This window comes from Talpa europaea (genome assembly GCF_964194135.1).
Source record: "Talpa europaea genome assembly, chromosome: 14".
Lineage (NCBI taxonomy): Eukaryota > Metazoa > Chordata > Mammalia > Eulipotyphla > Talpidae > Talpa > Talpa europaea.
The window spans coordinates 88,831,555-88,853,198 of record NC_140082.1 but is presented as its reverse complement, the minus strand read 5'-3'; the positions used below and the strand labels follow the sequence as shown (position 1 = coordinate 88,853,198).

General features: G+C 42.1%; 1 protein-coding gene across 2 annotated transcripts in view; it reads right to left on the bottom strand.

Moving 5' to 3' along the window:
• The window catches only part of AGBL1 (AGBL carboxypeptidase 1), a gene marked incomplete at both ends in the record, with an annotated part of 583,725 nt that overhangs the window by 150,594 nt on the left and 411,487 nt on the right, over positions 1 to 21,644 (bottom strand). The window contains one exon of one of the 2 annotated variants that reach the window (XM_084254285.1): positions 15,749 to 15,912. In XM_084254285.1, the coding sequence (XP_084110411.1) occupies positions 15,749 to 15,912 (164 nt within the window). Of the gene's footprint in view, positions 1 to 15,727; positions 15,913 to 21,644 lie in introns of those variants that run through there. The other variant, XM_084254284.1, reaches the window with a different exon arrangement.

Genomic DNA, 21,644 nt, shown 5'->3' with positions numbered 1-21,644 from the left:
AAAACACTACTACTGTTTCAGTTGGTACAGTGGTTAACCAAGATGGCTCTGGGGCCTCACTGCCATGTGCCCACGCCCACGACGACCAGCTAGGTGACTTGACACAAGTTATGTAAGCCCTCTGTGCCTGTTTCATCTCTGCAGTGCAGATGGCAGGTTTTTTTTTTTTTTTTTATCTCTTAGGGCTGCTTGCAGGGATGGCTTAAATGGAGGATGTGGAGAAAAGGGAACTCTTGAGCACTGTTGGTGGGAATGCAAATTGTTGCAACCACTATGGAAACAGTATGTAGGTTCCTCAAAATTTTAAAACAGAACTACCATGTAAGCCAGCAATTCCACTTCTGGGTATTCATCCAAAGAAAATGAAAACACTAATTAGAAAAAATTGATGTATACCACGTTCACTGGGGATTGCTTAAAATAACCAATAGGAAACAACTTAAGAGCCTATCAATGAACGGAAGGACAAAAAAGGTGAGATACGGACATATGCTCTTGCTTCTGGATGGAAACTAAACAAACAAACAAAAAACCAAACTCATAGCTACAGAGAACAGATTTGTGGATGTCAGAAGCGAAAGGTGGGGTGCGGGCAAAATGCGTGAAGAAGGTCAAAAGGTACAAACTTCCAGTTATAAAATACGTAAGTCCTGGGGGTGAAATATGCTGTGTGGTGACTATCATGAATAATGCGATATTGCATATTTGAAAGCTGTTACCAGAGTAGATCTTAAAAGCCCTCATCACAAGCAAAAGCATTTATAACTATGTCTGGGATGATGTTAATTAGCCATATTGTGGTGATCATTTTCCATTCTATAGAAATATCAAATCATGGTGGAGGCCTGAAACTAATATAATGTTGAATGTCAATTATACCACTATTAAAAAAAAGGTTTGAAATGCACATAAAAAAAAGGTTATATGAATAGAAACTTTGAATGATGTTTGGCATATGCTAAGTAATCGGTATACATCAGTTATTATCATCAGCAGCGCCACTAACTCGTGCTCTTTGGAGGAGTTTACCCAGTTCCCTGGTGTCTATTTCCGCACTACTCGAATGCCTGCTGGTTAAACCACAGCTGTGACTGAAATGCCAATCACTTCCCTGTCCACAGAGCTTCACTGATAGGAAACTGAGTCAATTCCATGTCTCTGGACTCCTTTCTAATGGTTAGATTACTCCTCTCCTCAATAACTGATATTAGGTAGGCCTGCAACACAACTGTATATCCTTAGAATGAGAAGTTCCCTTGATTTTCTTAGCTTATCCCCAAGTGATTAAATACATGAAGAAGAGCAAAGATAGATTAGCGACTTTCACTTCATGACCTTGAACATTTAGTGGGTGAAATGGTTAGAATGTTGGAACTCATTTGCACATTTCCATGTGTGGTGTTTGTACTAAACTTAGAGGGCCCAGTTCTTCATTTAAGAACTTTGATTTGTGGGCCTCCCTGGTGGTGCAAGGGGTTAAGCACTGCACTATGAAGCACTCGAAGCTTCTGCAGCATGAGTCTGATGCCCGGCCTGCCAGGGAACAACCCACATGGTGCAGCAGACCTATCCTGGCTCGCCAGCTGCTCCCCTCAGCAGTGTATTTCAGTCAGTGTGCCTGTTCTGTTCCCCACATCTCTGGCCTGTGCCCCAGCTCTTGTATGCATAAATAAATAAATCTTTTTTTTTAAAAAAAAAAAAGAACACTGATTCGTATAGTCACATTTAATGACCTAAGTTTTCCCCTTGTAGTGGAAACTGCTTTATATGGATATATATTTTTAAGAGTGATTCACAACACATTTCAGGAAAAAAGAATAAATTTGGATTTGGTGACCTGTGTTTGAATCTCTGATTAGCCACAAAACAATGGCTCATCTTTTGTACAACATTTAGCATCCTTAGTGTCCATTTTTTCATCCACAAGACAACTTAAGATGATGATGAGGAGGAGGATAAAGACTGCATAGGGTTTGCTCTCTTTCAAATTTCAAAGAACGCGTATTGAATCCTTATCATATTTCCATGCATAAGTTGTTTCATCATCAATATTCTCTCCCCCCTTGAATATTCTTTGTCACACCCTGGCAAATACAGGGAAGTAGTCAGCTTCCAGAATGCAAAGCCACATAAGGAAATGCTGAATACCAAGCCATCATAAATATATTGGCCTCTATTTTAATTTTTACTTACATGGTACTGAAACAGTCTTGGCTTACACTGGCTGAGTTCTCTCCATTTTCCAACTCACTCCTCTCTCACCACTCATTGCATCAGTAAGTCTGTGGTGAGCTGCAATAGGACCGAAGATGTTCTCCTCTTTTGAGGACATACTTGAAGTGTGAGTTGGCCCAACTCACTTAAAGGAATTAAAGTGCCCAGGCAGAAGTAAATCCCAAGTCCTTTCCCTGGAGGCACCACCCGCCTCCAGTGCCAGAAAACAGTACATGTTGAGATTCCTAATAGAACATCTAAGGTGCTCTTGAAAGAGTTGCCCGATTTGGAGTCTACTTCTGACGCTGTATGTTGGTTTGACATCCGTCCCCTCCTTGATATTTCCCCCCAGATCTGTGACATCCACTTCTTCACACACCTCTTTATTCTTTTTCTCATCACTTATTTATAACTCCTTTCTGTTACCTCTGCACTGTTAAGCTTCTGTCCCTTTATGATCTACTCAGTAGGCACCAAGATAAAATTTAATTTTCATTCAATCAAACATGAGCTTTGTGCCACTTAGCATAACTCAACAGCCTTGCCTTTCAAAGCTGGAGTTCAGGGCTGCAACCTCCCTGCCCATGTTGGAATGCAAGGATGTCAGTGGCTGTAGCCTTGACAATGAACATAAGCTATTAGAGCTGAAAGGAATTTAGAGACCTTTAATTCTAAAGCTAAGAAATCTGAGAATAAACAAGTTAAGCCACCTCCCCAGAGTTGCTGAGCCAGTTGTCAGCGGGAATACTTTAAACCAGAGCTAAGGTTCCTTTTAACTAAGCCCCATGTCCTTGATCACTATGCCGGGGAGCTAGTCAGGGCTTCGTGGAAATTCACGGGGCAGCAAAACCAAATAGACTATTTCATCTTGGGTGTGGTGGAGGTGCCTACATCTCTTTACTTGGCCTCTAAGAAGGGGGAAGTGGGCGGATGTCCAGGATAAAGAAATCAAGCAAAACACAGGATTCAAAATCAACCTTCTCCTTCTACCTAAGAGTCATCTAAGATCTTACAAGTCAAAAATGTAAACTTTCTGTGATTCTTTTTATCCTCCTAAGGATTTTCTAGTTTGAATACCATGACCTTCATTTCTTCGGAGATAGTTTCCCTTCCCCCGCCCCACATCTTTCCTGTCATATCCATAGCTGTATTTCTCAACCACATTTGCTAAATTAACTCTGATGGGTGAAATGACTTTGAATCCTAATACTGCAGGGTCCAGTTCTTTAAACCCCACAGGGGGACATGAGGTTACTTAAAAAAGAGAAAGTCAACATTAAAAATAAAAAGGAAAAAGCATGACTCTAAAAAATGATTAAAAAAAAAAAACTATTGAATTAACTTAGACCATCCATACCAAGATATGTGAAACCTTCCTGAATAAAAACATCCTCTCCTGTTGGGGAGAACTTCAAAGGCTTTATTTGCCTTCCCTTTTTAGAATTAACAGCGAAGGACAAAGGCCTCCACAGCTGCAGTTGATACAGAGAGTAGAAAGGGTGAGTTTATTCATTGAAATACTTTTCCAGGGGCTGCTAACCTATTCCATTTTCAAGTATTTATAGATTCATAGGCAAGAGACCAGCCGTTCATTCAGTTCATTCAGAGCCCGAGGCAGAGGAGAATGAGATCCCCAGTGTTGACTGGTAATGGATAAATCACTTAACTACACCTAGCAAGTCACTTAGACTCCCTGGGCGCCCACGGAATCACTTGTAAAATAGGAATTCTTTAGGTTAACTTTCATGGTGGTTATTAGGTGGTAACGCTGTGCAAATGGAAGATGAAGAAAATAGACCTCCACTCCCCTCTTCCTGTAATCTCTTTTCTCTTTCTCTTTGAATCTTATGGCCGCGGGCGGGGATGCCTTCCATCTTCCGTGCATACATCCAGTCTAGGATGATTCACACCAACCTCTTGGAGTAGCATTAACACAAACAAAGGGTATTTGGGGGCCCAAATGAACTCAAGTAGCTCAGATTTTAAAACTCACACACAAACAAGGCCTCCCCGGGTGGCGCAGGCAGTTGAGTGCAGTGCTGTGAAGCTGTCTGCAGCCTCTGTAGCGTGGGTTCGATCCTGGCCGGCCACGGAGATTCCCACATGGCGCGGTAGACCTCTCCTGTCTCGACTGCTGCTCCCCTCAGCAGTGCTTTCAGTCTGTCTGCCTGTTCTGCTCCCCACTATGTCTCTGGTGAATCCTCTCACCCTTCCGTGCATCTGGCCTATACCCTGGTTCTTGTATGCATGAATAAATAAATCTTTAAAAAAAAAAAACAACTTAAGTTAAAAAAAAAAAAAACACACACACAAACATACATAGACCCAACACATGTGCTTGGGGCCTGTTCAGAGAAGGGAACAAATGATCAAATCAGTTCTAGATCATGAATCTACTGCCCCCACCTCTGTCAGTGTTTCTGCATATTTCTGAATATCACATTCAACATGCGCGTACCATTAACTGCACTGCTATATTTTCCCCACTTGTTATTTGAAAGCCTCAGGATCATGGAGGATAAGAACTTGAACCTTGGGGTGAGACAGTTAGATTCAGAAGCTACCAATCTCTCACAAGATGCAGGGCAACCCCCTTCACCTCCATACAACTCAATTCCTTCATTTGTAAAAGGGGATGATAATGATGGCCTCTGTCACACTGGATTATTCATGATTAAGTGAGCTCATGCTCATAAAGTGCTCACTTAGCACAGCATCTGGTTCATGAAAAGGTTCTAATAACTGTTTGCTATTATTTCGTATTGACACTGTCATTATTTTCATGGTTTCATAGTATTCTAGAAAATTAATCAACAATGCTCGTCTTCTTTTTACTACTGCTAGGAATGTGAGTTGTTTAACTTTATTTGGGGATATAAGTCTCTGTGCTATAAATGTATACATGTTAAAAATTGCTTTCTGCTACATTTGTTTTCTTGAGGGATCTTCAGGCTGGAAACATAGGATTAAATGGAAGGATTTTATGGACCTTCTTGCAAGTTGCCAAATTCCTCTCCAGAGGAAAGTAAAGCAATTTACAGATAGCTTTATGATATTATAACACTTCTCTCCTCACAGACACACTGACACTGAGTTGTCATCATTTTCATTTATTTATTGTAGAAGAATCAGCATAAAATCGTACCAAAAATAGTTAAATTTGCCTTCCTTTAACTAATAATGAACAGGGTATTGTTGTTCTCACTGCCCTGGGTAGCATTTGCTCCTGGCTAATCAGTTCCTATCCTTGACCCATTGGGGAGCCATGTAATGTTTCAAAGCAACATGTGATGTTCACAGTCTCAAGAGATCCCCAGGCGAGTTCCATTCCAATATCTCCTCCCCGTAGGCATTGGCATTTCTTTGCCTGCCACTGTGCATAAAACTCAGACTATGCTCAAATATTAGCTATCATGCATTACTTTTTAAAACTTAAAACAATCAGGGTAACAGAACACAATAAAAGAGCCATGGAGAACTGCCATTGGAATTGATGGAGATGTAGCAAAATTCACAATCGAAAGCCCTGAGTCTCTCTTCTCTGCTTGCACATAAGAGCATCTTGTGGTGGGGGGACCATTCTCCCCACCCCCAGATTTCTCATTTTGGTCTACACACACTGGTACTTCATTTGTCGTCCTCATTCACAGCTCCCTAAAGGAGAAGGAGTCACAGGGAGTGTTAGGGTGGTTGGGGGAGAGGCTGAGTGAACTTAAACAGCCCCCGGGCTCCGGTGCATCCTCTCCCAGCAGCACCTGAACTCGGGGTGCTCACCTTGCTCCTCACGTGATAATGTTAGCAATGTAGACTCTTCCTGTACCTTTTTAGGCAAGGAAGTTCATTCCAGTGAGGCTGTGTTCTATAACTCTTCACCACCACTAAGCAGATATGTTTGGTTTCATCCTGTCTAGCTCCGGCTTCTATTGCTTACTCGGTTTGGAATTCGTGAGCAGTGTCATCCATTGATCTGCTAAAGCCCCACACAGGCCAGTGTGTGGTGAGTAAACGCCAAGGATACAATTATTCTGTGTGGTTCTACCACAGCTTCTCCTTATTACCATGTGAATTACAAGTTACAAGGCTTCTTTGAGCTCCAGTTTCTTTATCCATATGAGGGAGATAAAAATAGTATATATCTTGAAGAATTGTTTAAAGGAAGAATTAGCAAAATATGTCTCATTGGGAGAATCCAGCCTATTGCTTATTTTGCAAATAAAATGTTATTGAAATATAGCCATCCTCATATATCGACATGTGCCTGCTTTCATGCTACAACAGCAGAGTTGAGTTGTTGCAAAAGATACAAAGCGGCCCATAATGTCTAAAATATTTTAAGCTGTTCCTTTATAGAAAAAGCCTGCCAACCCCTGGTTTAAAAGATGAACCAAGAAACAAGGCATGTATGAAAAATGCAGAGCACTGTGCATGCCTCTTATGCATTAGCTATTGTTATTATGACCTATGAAAAGGCAATGTGTCTTAGAAATCATGACCACTGATTCTTTCGCAAGACTGCCTCAATTCAAATGCCAGGTCTACAACCAACCAGTTCTGTCATCTTAGGCAAATCACACAGGCCTTCTAAATTGCACTGTATTCTCTTGCAATATGAAGATAATAATACAAACTTCAGAGGCTTAAGTGAGATTACACAATGAACTGCTTAAGAGAGTATATGCCACTGATGTAACTATTTGCAGTCCTTATCATCAGCATCAGCATCAGCATCATCACAACCATCATTAATTTCCTTTAAAATGGTTTGAAAATATTAACTTATTTTGAAAATGCATATTAAATTTTAATTAACTCACATATTCATCCAGCAAATATTAACTTGTCATTTTAAGACACACTCCTCAGACTTGCAGATACAAATTTTCATGTGCTTTCTCCTTAATTCCCCAATGCCTTCACTCCAAATCTGTACTCTCCAGCAACATCCAAAACACCATGAATGCTTGGGGAAACACCACCAAAATCAAGCATATTAAAGCATAGGGAACTCCATGCATCCAGCCAAATAATTAGAGGGTTTTGTGATCATCTAAACCCTGGATTATAGAGATATTATAATTCCTCATAGAACTCTCATCATTCCAATATGAATAAGCAAAAAAAAGAGAAAGAAATAGAAGGGGAAAGAGTTCCTTTTTCACCACATCCTCACCAACATTTGTTGTTGCTAGTTTTTTTTTGATATGTGCCATTCTCACTGGTGTAAGGTGGTATCTCATTGTGGTTTTGATTTGCATTTCCCTGATGATAAGGGAAGTTGAACAATTTTTCATATGCCTGTTGGCCATTTGCATTTCCTCTTTGGAGAAGTGTCTTTTAAGTTCTTCTGCCCCTTTCTTGACAGGTTTGCTTACTTTGTTTTTGTTGAGTCATGTAAAAAATTAAAAAAAAAAAATAGAAGTGGGGAGGGGACCAGTCATACCAACCAAGCAGATGAAACATTCCACCATGTGTAAGGAGAGGTGAGCCTTTCTGAAACCACGGCAGAGCTAAGGTGCAGTTGGGAGCTGAGCAGACACAGTGGCAGGAGCCAGCACGGACAGCCCCCAGGACAGCACCAGGGAGTCTACAGAGTCAGGACCTATGGTACATGAGTTCGATCCTGGGCTGGCCAGGGAGCTGACCCACATGGCCCAGAGGACTTCTCCTGTCTCCCACCGCTGCTCCCCTCAGCAGTGTATTTCAGTAGATCCACCTGTTCTGCTCCCCACACTCTCTGCTGAACCCTCTCACCCCCCGCATCTCTGGTCTACACTCCAGTCCTTGTATGCATAAATAAATCTTTTTTAATAAAAGAAAAGAAATAAATTTTCCATAGATTTCTACAGAGTAATTTTCAGAACCAATGGAGCCAAATCTACCCTGTTTCAATTTAATTTCCAGGCAGGCAAAGTAGAATTTCTATGGAAAGGAAAGAAAGCTATCCACCTATATACAAAACATATAGATACAATTAATTAACCTTATAAAATATGAAAGCTTGAAACAAAAGATATTCTTTGAGGGAAAATGAGGGATGAACCAACACTGAGGAATAAGAACTGGAGGCCAGCTTCCACAGCACCCCTGTGAGATGACCAATGAAAATAACTAAGTTGGGCCTCCCTGGTGGTGCAAGGGGTTAAGCACAGCACTATGAGGCTTCTGCAGCACGAGTTCAATCCCCGGCCAGGGAGCTGACCCACATGGCACAGCAGACCTCTCCTGTATCCCCACTGCTCCCCTCAGCAGTGTGTTTCTGTAGATCCACCTGTTCTGTTCCTCACTCTGTCTCTGGTGAATTCTCTCACCCCCCACACCTCTGGCCTATACCCCAGTTCTTGTACGCATTAATAAATCTTAAAAAAAAATAAAGAAAGTAAGTATAACACTGAAGTTTAAAGACTTGTGTATGTATTATATTATCATATGAATATCATTATGTATAACGGTAAGATAATCTAAATACCATAGATAATTCTTATATGGGAAAATAATAATAATCTGGTTTCTAATACATGAGGCACATAACTTGATAAACAATCTGTGTGTGTTCATAGTGCAGACAAACCTAGAAAACTTAGTGTCCCAGATCCTCCAACAACACAGGCCAAGCACAGACTTTATTTACTCACAAGTAGAGGCACAAAACTCCTCAATTCACAGTAAATAACATCAACCTATGTGATGAAGTCACATTTTAGATCATAGTCAAAATACACTTCCTTTTCATTTTTGAGGATGGGTGAATATTAGAAAATCTATTAACATAATTTAAGGCTTTATTAATTCAAAGAAATAATCACTCTTTCCGACACCAAAAAATGATAGAATTCATCATCTGATCCTGATTTTTTAATTAACAAGTGGAGAACAAAAAATAATTAGTAAAGAAGACAAATATTAATATCAAATCAACAGACATCTTACTGATTTCTTGAGGCCCTACTGTCATTCTCATGTCAAAGCTGAGCTCACCTGAAGATGCCCACAGGACCACCATCCACATACAATGTTCTCAAGACTCGCCAAGGTTATAGCTAAGATTAAAAATGGCTCAAAGCTAACTGCAAAATCTCGTAAATGATCCTATGAGCCATCTAGGAAAACAGAGCAATACATGGAAACACTTTGGAATATAACCACAGAATTCAGTAAAATCACAAATGAACATAAAACAAATCAAAAGTGTTCTTATATAACTATGATAACCACTTAGAAAACCATGATGAAAAAGACCCTTTCCAGAGTAGCAAGATCATTTAAAACTAAGATTAAAATCTATGATGATACTCAATCTGAGGGGGTGGGGGGAAGCAAATATTGTCTAAAAAAATTTTAAAAATGATAAATTTTAAAATAAAAAAATTAAAGAAAGAAATATATAAAGTGAATAAAATAAAATAAAATCTGTGATGATAAACCCAGGAAGCACATGGCTACATAAAAAGCCCTACAGACTTATCTATGAAGACCAAGGATCTGAATAAATGGAACAAAATAACACATTCTGAAAAAGCAACATCGGTAAATAGTCAACAGACCAAAAAATCTAGCATTTTATTACAACTCCAGTTCAAATCCCAGTGGTTTCATTTTTGGCAGTTAGCAGCTCATTATAGAGTTCATCAGTGAAAATAAAGGATGGAAAATAGCAAAGCACAGTTTTAAACAAATACTAATGAGGTGGTGCTTGCAACATCATACATTTAATTTACATAGCTACGATATAAAAAACTGTGTGTTCCTGGCAGACAGAGCAATGGAATGGAAAATGAAACTAAAAATATATTCCCAGGTACCTGCACCATATATATATGCAGAAATGCTATACATACCTCTACTCCTAACTAAATAATAAACTGACACTATTAATATAATATACTGACATTATAAATCAGTGATAAAGGATTTAGTCATTGCAAGGGCAAATGGTTAACAATTTAGAAATGCAGAAATTATTCAATAGTAAAAAATGAAAAAAGAAGCTATAATGTGTAATTATACTCATTATAAACCTAGCTTACTTCAAATTAATAACATAATAAGTGTACAGTTTTTACAGTGCTTGTAAATGTATTTGTTATGAGATGGGGGTATACAGGTTTATCAAAGGTGAAAGAAACAGAGAAAATGTTTATTACAACATTGATGAACAGGCCTATGTATAACAAAAAACATCTAATGTAAGTGAGCTACATTAAAAGTGTGAAAGGAAATGGGAAAATACTTGCTCTATACATGAAAAATAGAAATTGAATATCTTTAATGTAGAAATTTAAATTAAATTTAAAATGTAAAACTAAAAAGGAAAGAAATGATACCAATTAAATAAATAAGAACAAAAGGCATGCCTGGGAAATTCACTTAAAAAGGAAATACTAACAATGTAGAAGCATTTTATCTATATTAGAAAAGACTCAACTGTATATTAAAACAGCTCCCTATTTTTCATCTAGAAATAGCAGTAATTTCAGTACCAAACACCCAGTTTATCTACAAGATAATGTAGGAGAAATGCTACATGACCTGGTGTTTGGTGATGACTTTAGGCACAACACCAAAGCCCTAATACATAAAAGAAAAACTTGATAAACTGGACATTATGAAAATCAAAGATTTCTGCTCTGTGAGAGATATCACCAGGAGAATGAAACACCAAGCCACAGACTGGGAGAAAATATTTGCAAATGCACTGATACTCAAAATAAACAACTCTTAAAACTCAATGGTAAGAAAATAACCCAATTTTTTTTAGTGGACCAATAGCCTTAAGGGACACCACAACAAAAATATGAGAAGGTGCTGCAATCCTATATCAAATTAAAAGCAAATTAAAACAAATTAAAATGATGAGCTAGCACCACAAGCCTAATAGACTGGCCACAATCTAGAACTAGACAACTCCAAATGCTGACGAGAATATAGAACAACATCAACTCTGCTCATTACAGATGGGAATGCAAAAGGTACAGCCACTTTGGAAGACAGTGTGGCAGGTTCTTACCAAACTGCACATGCACTTGCCATATGACCCAGCAGTCACACACCTTGGTGTTCATTCAAAGGAGTTGAAGACTTATATGCACAAAAAACCTGCACATGGATATGTGTGGCCCCATTATTCATATTTGCCCAAACTTGGAAGCAGCTGAAATCTCCTTCAGGAGATGAGTGGGTAAAGAAAGTGGGTCCAGGAAGGCAGTGACTCAGCGCTAAGAAGAAATGAGCTCTTAAGCCACGGAGAAAACATAGAGGCTTATTATATTTTATAATATGCCCATTATATTTTATGTTATAATATGTCTATTATATAGGCTATTATATTTTCTTATTCAGAAAGTCAAAACTACATTTTTAAAATGAAGAGGACCTCTCTGGGGGTGCAAGGGGTTAAGACACAACCTATGAAGCTATCCCGCAGCTCTATTTCTAGGAGAAAGAAACCAATGTGAAAAGGTGATATACTGTATGACTCCAACTAGGTCACCTTCTGGAAAAGGCAAAGATCTGGAGAAGCTGAGAAATGGGTGTGGAGGGAGGTGTGAGCAGTGGGGTGCATTTAAGGCAGTGATGATGTTCTCGATGATGCTGTGATGATGGGCCCACACCATCATACATTCGTTAACCCTGCAAACTACAAGAGCAATAGTGACCCCTCGCCCAAACTATGGACTTGGGTAATAATGATGGTCGGCGTAGCTTATCAACTAACACAAACTTATCACTCCAGTGGGGGTGTTGATAATGGGGGACATCATGCTTGTAGAAGACAGGGATCTAGTGGGAAATCGCTCTTAGTTGGTTGTGAACCCACAACTGCACTAAAAGTAAAGTCTATGTTAAGAAAACATTGTTTATAAAGTGGAGGGAAAGAAAATCCCTATACAGTGTATAGGTATAAATGTACCTATTTATATGAATGTGTATATATGACTATTTATGAATATATAAAAATAAATCCCTATTCAATGTCTAAATATATATATACTTATTTATATTTATATGTGCATAAATTCCTATACATTGTCTAGATACACATATACCTATTTATATGAATATATATGTGACTATATGAATATATATATAAGTAAATTCCTGTACATTGTCTAATTTCCCCAAAATACTGACAATGGTTAGTAGAGATGTTTAGATTACAGGTGCATGGAGAGAAGTGTAAAGGGAAACCAAAACAAAGAGAACATGGGTGCTAACCTATGTTTTCCAAATTATATTTTCTTATTCAGAACGACAAAACTGCTTTCTTAAAGTGAAGAGGCTCTCTCTCACCAGAGCACTATGAATGTATCCACAGCCTCTGCAACACGAGTTCGATCCCCGGCCAGGGAGATACCCACACGGCGCAGCAGACCTCTCCTGACTCGCCTGCTGCTCCCCTCAGCAGTGTATTTCAGTCCATCTGCCTGTTCTGCTCCCCACTCTGTCTCTGGTGAATCCTCTCACCTCCCCACACCTCTGGCCTGTACCCCAGCTCTTGTATGCATAAATAAAATAAATCTAAAAAAATAAATAAAATGAATACTCTTTGTAAATTATTTAAGACATAATTGTGATAACTGTTTTCTAAAGTCTATGAAAGTTTATTATTTTTAGTGTTGTCCCATCAAACTAAAGGTAAGACTGAACTGCCTTCTCCAGATGCCCCGGGGGCGCAGGGGGCTTGGGGTCTAACACCGGGGAGGACGAGCCGGCCGAGTCTTGAGCTTTCTCTCATTACTGATGGAGGGACAGATGGAGCCCGGGCACGGCGGGAGGCCACGGACGGTCACAAATGGCGAGGAACAGCGGCTGACTGGGCAAAACTGTTAAAAGACTTTGCAAAAGACCTGTCGCCCTGGATGGCCGACGCGGGGCAGCCCTTAGCATTCCCGTGTCCACGCGCAATTATTCCCAGGGAGCAGACTGAGAGGAAGGAGAAAGGAGAGAAGAGGAAGGAGGATCAAAAGACGCCGTAAGGAGCCTGCAGACACTCCTTAAAGGAGCAACTGGAGAGAAGGGAAGTGTAAAGGGAAAACCCAAACAAAGAGAACACGCGCTTCATTTTTAGCCGCAGCCGCTGGGCAGACATCCACCATCTCTGCTCTTTCTCTGCTCATGAAAAATGGTAAGTTGCTCTGTGGGTGTTGACTAGACTCTAATTGTTTTTATGGCAAATGGGGCATGAAACCTATTGTCAAAAAACACGCTGGCCACCGCGGAGAGCCTCTTGGTCACCCCAGCCGGTTCTCGGGTGAGCGTGTCTGCGGGGTTGGGAGCCCCAAGATGCCAGGCCCTGGCATTTCTCAGGGCCCACTGCGGGACACAAGCCTCCCTTGCCTTGTCTAACTGCCCTCTGGGGCAAGGCGTCCAGGGGCGACAGGGAGGCGCAGGGGGTATTAGGGGTCCCCTGGGTAAAGCCGCGGTTGTGTCGCTGAACATTAGCTACACCTCTGGATTATGATAAGACCCCTGTTGCTGACAAACTCCTAGGAGTCATTCTGCTAATTACTAGATCTCATGATTTAGGCCAATTTACCAGAAATGAATCGAAGAACCCTCAGGGCAGCCTGCGGAGGGTGGCACATTTATTGCATTACACTTACTGGCGGGAATATATCCTGCGCTCAGACGTTGTCAGGGGCATTTTCCATTCAGGCAGGTCGTTGTCACCGCTGTGGGCGGGAACCGTGGTCTGTCTTGGTCACTGCCTCGGTGAACTGCCATATGAATGTTTGGGTGAAATACGCAGGTTCTATTCCATCCATCTTCACCAAACTTCAGGCCTCTCGAATTTAATTCCTATCTCTTCAAAGCACACAGACTCCCATCCGGTGTGTTCAGACCCTGCCCTGAGGAGCGGCTCCAGCGTCAGGAGGGTCGAGGGTGGGTCCGGGGTCACAGAGGGCCTTGAGCTTCGGCACCCCAGACCGGGTAGCTGCAGTCGGGCAGCAACCGCCGTCTTCTGGGTAATCTCCTGGTAGCACTGTATCTGGGGCCTGACACTGAATTCTTTAGACTTGAATTAGAAAAGGCACTTCTTTGATAGATTTCTTCTTGTTCCAGTTTACAGGCAACTAATCCTCGCTGCATTGGATCAAACGGACGGGTACAATCAATTCAGGGAAAGCAAGCAATGCCAGCTCTGCTCAATCTCCCCTCAACAAGCAGCGGAGGAGAAGGTGGGAGGCAGGAAGGACAGAGGGAATGCCGGCCCGCCTGCACCCAGGGCAGCTCAGCACAGGGAAGGAGGGAGAGACAAGGTGAAGTATATATCCTGGCAGGTGGAAGTGCTTGCTGTCAGAGGAGAGGCTGAAGCCCCACAGGAAGCCAAACACGCCAAGGCTCCGGGCCGAGGGCGTCAAAGGCACGGGGCAGGTGGCGGTGGTTGTGGTGTCAAAACAAAAGAAATCGGCGCAGCTTCTCCAGGGAGGAGAGAGGTCTGGATTTACTTAAGTCTCCACAGCCTATGATCTATCACACAGTGTGATGAGCAAGTTAATTACTGCATTTAGGTAATTAAGTCACGGAGAAACCGGTGCCTTCCAAAGCAGTATTAATTTATACTGCCAGATCGTTCTAGGCTTGAATGGCCATTTGGTGAAAAATCACACACTGGAACAGCAGCCCAACCAGGGCAGGCGGGAAATTAATGAAAATGCGCTAGAAGTAAGATGGCTCCAGGATGTATGGCTTTCTCTCGCCTGAGACAGGAAGTGCATGTGAGATGCGTCCTCAGTTACCAGCAGGCACTTCCTCCCCCAACAGCTCGAGCCACCCACCAGCCCTTCACGCGAAGTGTGGGTGGGGGACTCAGCCTCCAAGAGCTCTGATGTGCCTCAGCCCTCTCTCCCCTCATCATACGGCCATTCTATCTTTCCTTCTTGCCGCCTGGGACTGTTCTGTCCAAGTTCAAGACACCTGTCTACAGTAAAGGGCACGAGAAGGACTCATTTGGGTAAAGACTCTCCCTGTTGACTCCTTAACGACCCTCCTGTCCCTTAGGGATCAGAATTCTCCCCTCACGGCTGTGAGCCACCAATCATCTTCCGGTGGTTTCTTCTCATCTGCTAAGAAGGGACTTTCCTGCTTAAGAATAGGGAGATTAAACCTTTTCTGCCCCAGGTCCTGGATGTTGGTAGTGACATGGCTTATTTTGCTGAGCAATGGCTCCAAGATGATACTTCTACACATGTAAACACACAGTTGGTAGACACCAGGGTATTTGCACACTTACCTGGGTAGCTCAGCTGCATCTTCTTTGCTGGAAGCACCTTTTATTAGTAATCATGTTTATAAATACATGTAGCTTTATATTTGCTGTTATGTGTACAAGCCGGCGGCCCCGCCTCATCTTTAGCAAGAACTACGATGCCCCAGTGTAGCCCCAGCAGAGCCTTAGTGTTCCACCCTCTTTGGACAACTCCCCCATAGCTTCTTTCTCAAAGACCCCTCACGTCTGCTTGACTTTCTCTCCAAGATATTTTTCACTGGGAACACACAGGCCCAAATGTTCTCCCTCGCCGTGCCAGCATCTTACCGTTGCAGGTGGTAGTCCAGAGCCTCTTTCTCGGCGTCCAGCAGGGTGGCCGCGCGGGTCAGGAGCTGATGGCTGCAGCTTGCGGACTTGAGTTCCAAGATGAGGAGCCCCAGGCAGAACATGGCACCCATCTCTTCCAGTTCGCTGGTCCCGAGCTGCAGGCCCTGGCAGTGAAACAAAGCCATCAACAGTGACTGTCCAATGGGAACTGCATGGAGGCCACGGACATTGGCCGGAAGGATGGCTCGGCACATGTCTATCACAGAAACTGTCCAGTCATGGCCCAGCGTGCTGTGCTGTTGTCCTCTTTGGAGATCCTGGCTTTGAGTGGGGGTCTCCAACCCTCAGATCTGGCCTGGGTGTAGGGTAAAGAAAATATCAGGCTTTTCTGCCCTCCCGCCATCAGGACAGACGATGGATCCTTGTGGTCGTGAATGCATGCCTAATGGCGGGCACCTGGAATAGGGTGTAGGCATAGGTAGATGGGATTCACCTGGGCTAAGACTGTGCTAATTTTTAAGGGCGGCATCATGGGGACGCCAGCAGCAGCAGCAGCAGCAGCAGCAGAAGCTGAGAGAGAAGCTGAAAGAGAAGCCAAGAGCAGAGAAGCAGAGAACGTCGGAGAGCTCAGAGTGAAGAGCCCCTGCCTGCCGTGTACCTGGTAATCCCAATAAAAGACCTGCAAAATCCACTGAGGACTCTGACTCCTCCTTTACCCGGTCTGCATGGGATCAGAAAACCTGCCCTGTGTCCATTCCTGCCCCTACACTGGGTCTCTGTGTTTGTCCCAAGTCCCAAATTATATGCAGATAAGGATTCATATATGCCTGAGAAGATCGACAGAAACTTCTGGCAAAGCTCACTCTTTTCATAAAACTGGACATCACTGAGCACCCTCTACAAACACCTACAGAGGGAAGAGGGCATACCCATAGCCAAGCACCGTCTTTAAAATAGTGGCATTCTTAATACTCGTGTTTTTTTATGAAATAGGTTTACTAGCAGAAACAAGAAAAATCTGTGACAGTTTTGATAATGTCCTCAGGAAGAATCAAGACAGGAGATCAGGAGGAGCTTGGATGAAACTGTATCATTAAATAGAAAATACAATTTGTAAATTAAAAGCCAGATGGAGAGAGTTAAGGCTGTTCAGTGCAGAAAATAAAATCATCATGGAGAAGACGACCTTGAGATATTTTCTAATATCACAAGGAAATAAAAGATTAAACTGGTGAATTAAATGTACATAAAATTAAATATATAAAAATGTAGAACAGATTTAAAGAGAAATCATCTACTCCCACTTGGAATTTCAGACTCACGATCAATATAATATTCGTGACAGAAGCCAAGAAGGTAGAAAAAAAGGGGAAAAAAGATGAGGAGGCGGATGAAGTAACTATATTTTTAAGAAATCTGATTCTGCAGATCCAACAGCCTCACCAAATGTATGAGCTATAATTAATGAAAGAAACAAAAAAAGTATCCTGATCCTAAAATAATACAAAATCAAATAGCTTAAAACTTGCTCACACTACTAAATACCCAAAACAATGAAGTAACTTGTACAAATTAATCAAGAGCATTGTGCCTTAAAAATGTCATTTTTGTGTGCAGGCCTTAGGAAGATAAACCCAGGAAAGAGGAAGCACTGAATACAAACCACACATGGATAAGAAAATGATTCATAATTTCTTTTAAGATATAGCATAGGGCCTCCCTGGTGGTACAAGGGGTTAAGTCTCAGGACTATCAAGCTATCACCAACCACTGTGGCATGAGTTTGATCTATTTCTGAACATAATAACTTTATATATAGAGAGAGATTGGCTATCTCAGTGTGTATATATCTCAGTGTATATAAACATATATAGCTTAGTGGAGATAAAGGATAGATGATATGTAGGTATAGACTGATCAATAGAGTGACTGTAAAAGTTATTTATGTTCAGAAATAGAACTATAAAAAATAATTACATAATGTGATCTAGAGTCATTTAACCTGGCAGAGCCTTAATTTTCTCATTCCCATCTGTATAGTGGGAATGATATCAACAATAAAGTTAACACCCATCTCATCAAGCTGCTGGGATAACTCAGTGAGTTATGGTTCATTATGTATTATATATAAATCACATATGATTGTGATATAAATTGGTATATGCACATAATACAAGTATTTATTATTACCAATAATAGTAGTTCGTATAAAATCAAGAGTCAAAGTCATACTTGACATAGAAAGTTTTTTTTAAGACTATGACCAAGACCTGACCCCCGTCACCACTATTATTTACCATTATTTGACATGTTCCACACAATTCAAGACGAAAAATGAGCCATCCATATTTGAAAGGAAGGAATCACATTATTATTATTTGAAGACTGATTATGTACTAAAACAAACCAAAGGAATCAACTGAAGCAGAAAATCTATTAGATATAAGGCAAGAATTGAGTAAGTAGACAGGTTACAAATTAAATATACAAAAATCAATTTTCTTTCTATAAAGCAGCAAAATAAATTATTAAGTATAATAAAAGTTCCCTTCACAATAGCAACACAACTATAAAATATGTAGGAATGGAATTAATAACACCCCAAGGTTCATGTGATAAATCCCAGGACCTTACCAGAGATAAGAAGAAAAATTTAAATAAATGAAGAAATATGCTGAATTCTGAAAAGCAAGCCCGATACCAGATAATATCCATTCTCCTCATGTTAGTCTAAAGCAGCATAGGAAATCTAGACACCCATGGGGATTTGCAGACCTGGCAAGCTAATTCTACCTTTGAAGAATTCAGGGTAAAAATATCCAAGAAAAATTTGGGAATAAAGTTTAAAAATGAATAATGAGGATTTTCCTTTGCAGACTGGCAAAAGGCCTTGTGCAATGACAATGATTAAATATTATGCAATTGACACACACCATGGCAGGCAGGTCAAGGTAAGAACACAGGAAGTACCAAAGACCCTGGGATATGCAAAGGTTTGCATATGACAAAGGTGCCATTCAGTGCACCAGAAAGTGGACCATGATGAAATAAAACAAAAACGATTAATATTTGAGGAAAAATTCCTATCATGATTACAAAATTATTTCATTTTGATTAAAGAGTTAAATGCTCCAATAATTGAATGATTAAAAAAATACAAAATCCTATGTTTTATCGTCTCTCAACTAGTAGGTCTATTAATGCAGATCCTCGAAGAAGAAACCCTAGGGAACTCCCTGGTGGCCGAGGGGTTAAGTCTCAGCACCATCACCTCTGCAGCCTGAGTTCGATGCCCAGCCAGGGAGCTGACCACATGGTGCAGCAGACCTCTCCTGTCTTTCCTGTTGCTCCCCTCAGCAGTATGTTTCAGTAGATCTGCCTGTTCTACTCCCCACTCTGCCCCAGTTCTCCTATGTTCAAATATTTGATAATGACAAAGGGCAAAGGAAAAGCAGACTAGGCCTATTTCTGCTTCTTGAGTGCCTGCTAGCTCCTTCACCAGAGGTTCTTTAGGGTCCCCTTAATGTCTTGGGTCACATGCCTGCCCTGTTTTTTTTTTTTGGGGGGGGGATAAGCATCTTGTAACCTAAGGTCTAATAAAGATATAGCAACAAGAAATTGACCCCCCTGGTAGTATCCCCAGAAACCTGTATGCTCAGCCTCTTTACAAAGCACCAGCATGAGTTGAGAGACATGACTTAGAGTTCTGAACAAGTTTGAAGGGGCTGCGAGCTGAATTATGTTCATCTGCCATCTGCCTTCATGTGCACCCAGCACAGGAGTTTAAACCAAGTCCACCAGCCTTGGGCTCTAGTAGGTGGCAGAGCAAACAGTGAGGGGCCATGGGTGGGCTCTCAGCTTCTCCACTATCGACCCTGTCAAATGGACTCTAATGCTTGCACGCTGAGGACTGAATCAATCACCAAGCAAGTTAGTGTCTCTGCAGGATCCACATGATGGGCCCCTCTGTGCAAAGCCCATCTGAGTCCACCCTTTCGGCTAAAGCTTCCTAACCCCTTACTGACAATTGTTTCCGTAGAAACTGCAAAAAGACCCAGCATTCAGCAGAACAGCAGGCTGAAGGTGTGTGCTGGATGATACCTGCCCTTGATGTCCAAGCAGAACTTGCCCTGGGTCTTTACTGGTGCATCTGTACCTAGGCCACAAATGCCACAGAGGATGGCAAAGGCCCCTGTGATTGCCTTTCTGCAGCTTTCTGCACCACAGGTATGACGGCAAATATGAATCAATCAAGACTGTCTCTGAGATAGCCCGGAGCTTGAGCACAGAGCAGAATCGTAGTGAGTTTAACTCTCCATTTTATAGACGCATAAAATGGCCCTGCTTTATACAGAGTTATGTAGCCAAGTGCAAGGAGAACTGGGGTTCCAATAAATACTCCCCTGACACTAACCAAATGTCCATGTCAATACACAGACTTTAAACTTCACATCTTTGTTGTTAAAAGCTTTGGAGATCTGGAAGTCATCTATTCTTACAGGTGATGTGCCCCCACCCCCCGCAAGTCCCACCTCTTTAGGTTCCCTGACCCCTGTCTCCCAAGAAACTAGAAGACTTGCTAAATGATGCGCCAGGGCCAAGCACAAGCCCAGGCTTGGACATGAGCAGGGTGACTTGAGTGTCTGGGATGGGCCTTTGGAAGATCATCCAGAGGGAGAAGAGGTCAGTCCTCCCTGGAAGCTTCATGCAGGGATTCTCTCCTACACGTGCAGCTAAGTCTAAACCTCTCGGGGCCTGCTTATCAGGTGAAGGGAATACGCCCGACTCCTATCCACCCAAGAGCTGCCAAGCAGTGGCTGCAAACCGTGCCCCTGTGGCTTTGTCCCTCTCCAGGGTTTGGGTCTGTGCAGAGGGGCCTTCAGAATCAAAGAGCAGAGCAGGAATAATGGTAATAAAAACAGTAAGACAGCTGGGCGCTGCCAGTCTGCACTGCTCCGGCAACAGAGCAAGTTGTCCTACCAGAGGCCCACAGGGGGCACAGCTGGGCCTCCAGCAGGCAGGACAGGGTAGCAGGGTTTGCTCACTACAAAGGGGGACAATTGTGGCATTTCACTGGACCTCTTTCCAATCAGCCCTGCCTCCCTCCTCCTGCTGCAGCATTGTGTAGCTGTGTCGTTCGGGTTGGGGTCTGCTGTGGCACGAGAGCTGGGATGTGCTCTCAGTAAAAGAGACTGAGGAGTTCAAGATGCAGCAGATGGGGAGCCTCCCTGGTGGCCCAGGGGTTGAGACTCAGCACTGTCACTGCCAAGGTCTGAGCTCGACCCCCGGCCAGGGACTACCCACATGGCACAGCAAACCTCTCCTGTCGCCCCATTGTTCCCCGCAACAGTGTGTTTCAGTAGATCCACCTATTCTGCTCCCCAATCTGTCTCTGGGGAATTCCTCACCCCCCACCTCTGGCCTGCACCCCAGTTCTTGTATGCATAAATAAAAAAATGTATTTCTAAAAAATAAAAATATGATAATTATGTGGACAAAGCATGTGCAGACATTGACAATAGTAGACAATCAGATCCTTCAAGAGGGAAGCCTTCGTGATTGTTTCTGAGTTTCCAAGCTAAGTCCATTAGGTGGGACCATTTTCTTTCTCCAATCAGATAAACTCTGACCTCTGGAGGGAAGGGGTTTTGCCCTCTGTACTGAGTGTGCTTGGCCCCCTACTCTGCAGGTAGGGACCTATTAGACATGAGCATGTTTTTACTGAATAAATAATGAGACTTCTATTGAACATCTACATTCAGGCATTTTGCTAAAAGCCTTTTAGGCATTATTTCAAATTCTCATCACAACACTATAAAGGATGATGCTAACATTTCCATTAACCGCAGTGACGGGCAGGATGCAGAGAAAGCACAGACTCGTCAAAGATGCCACA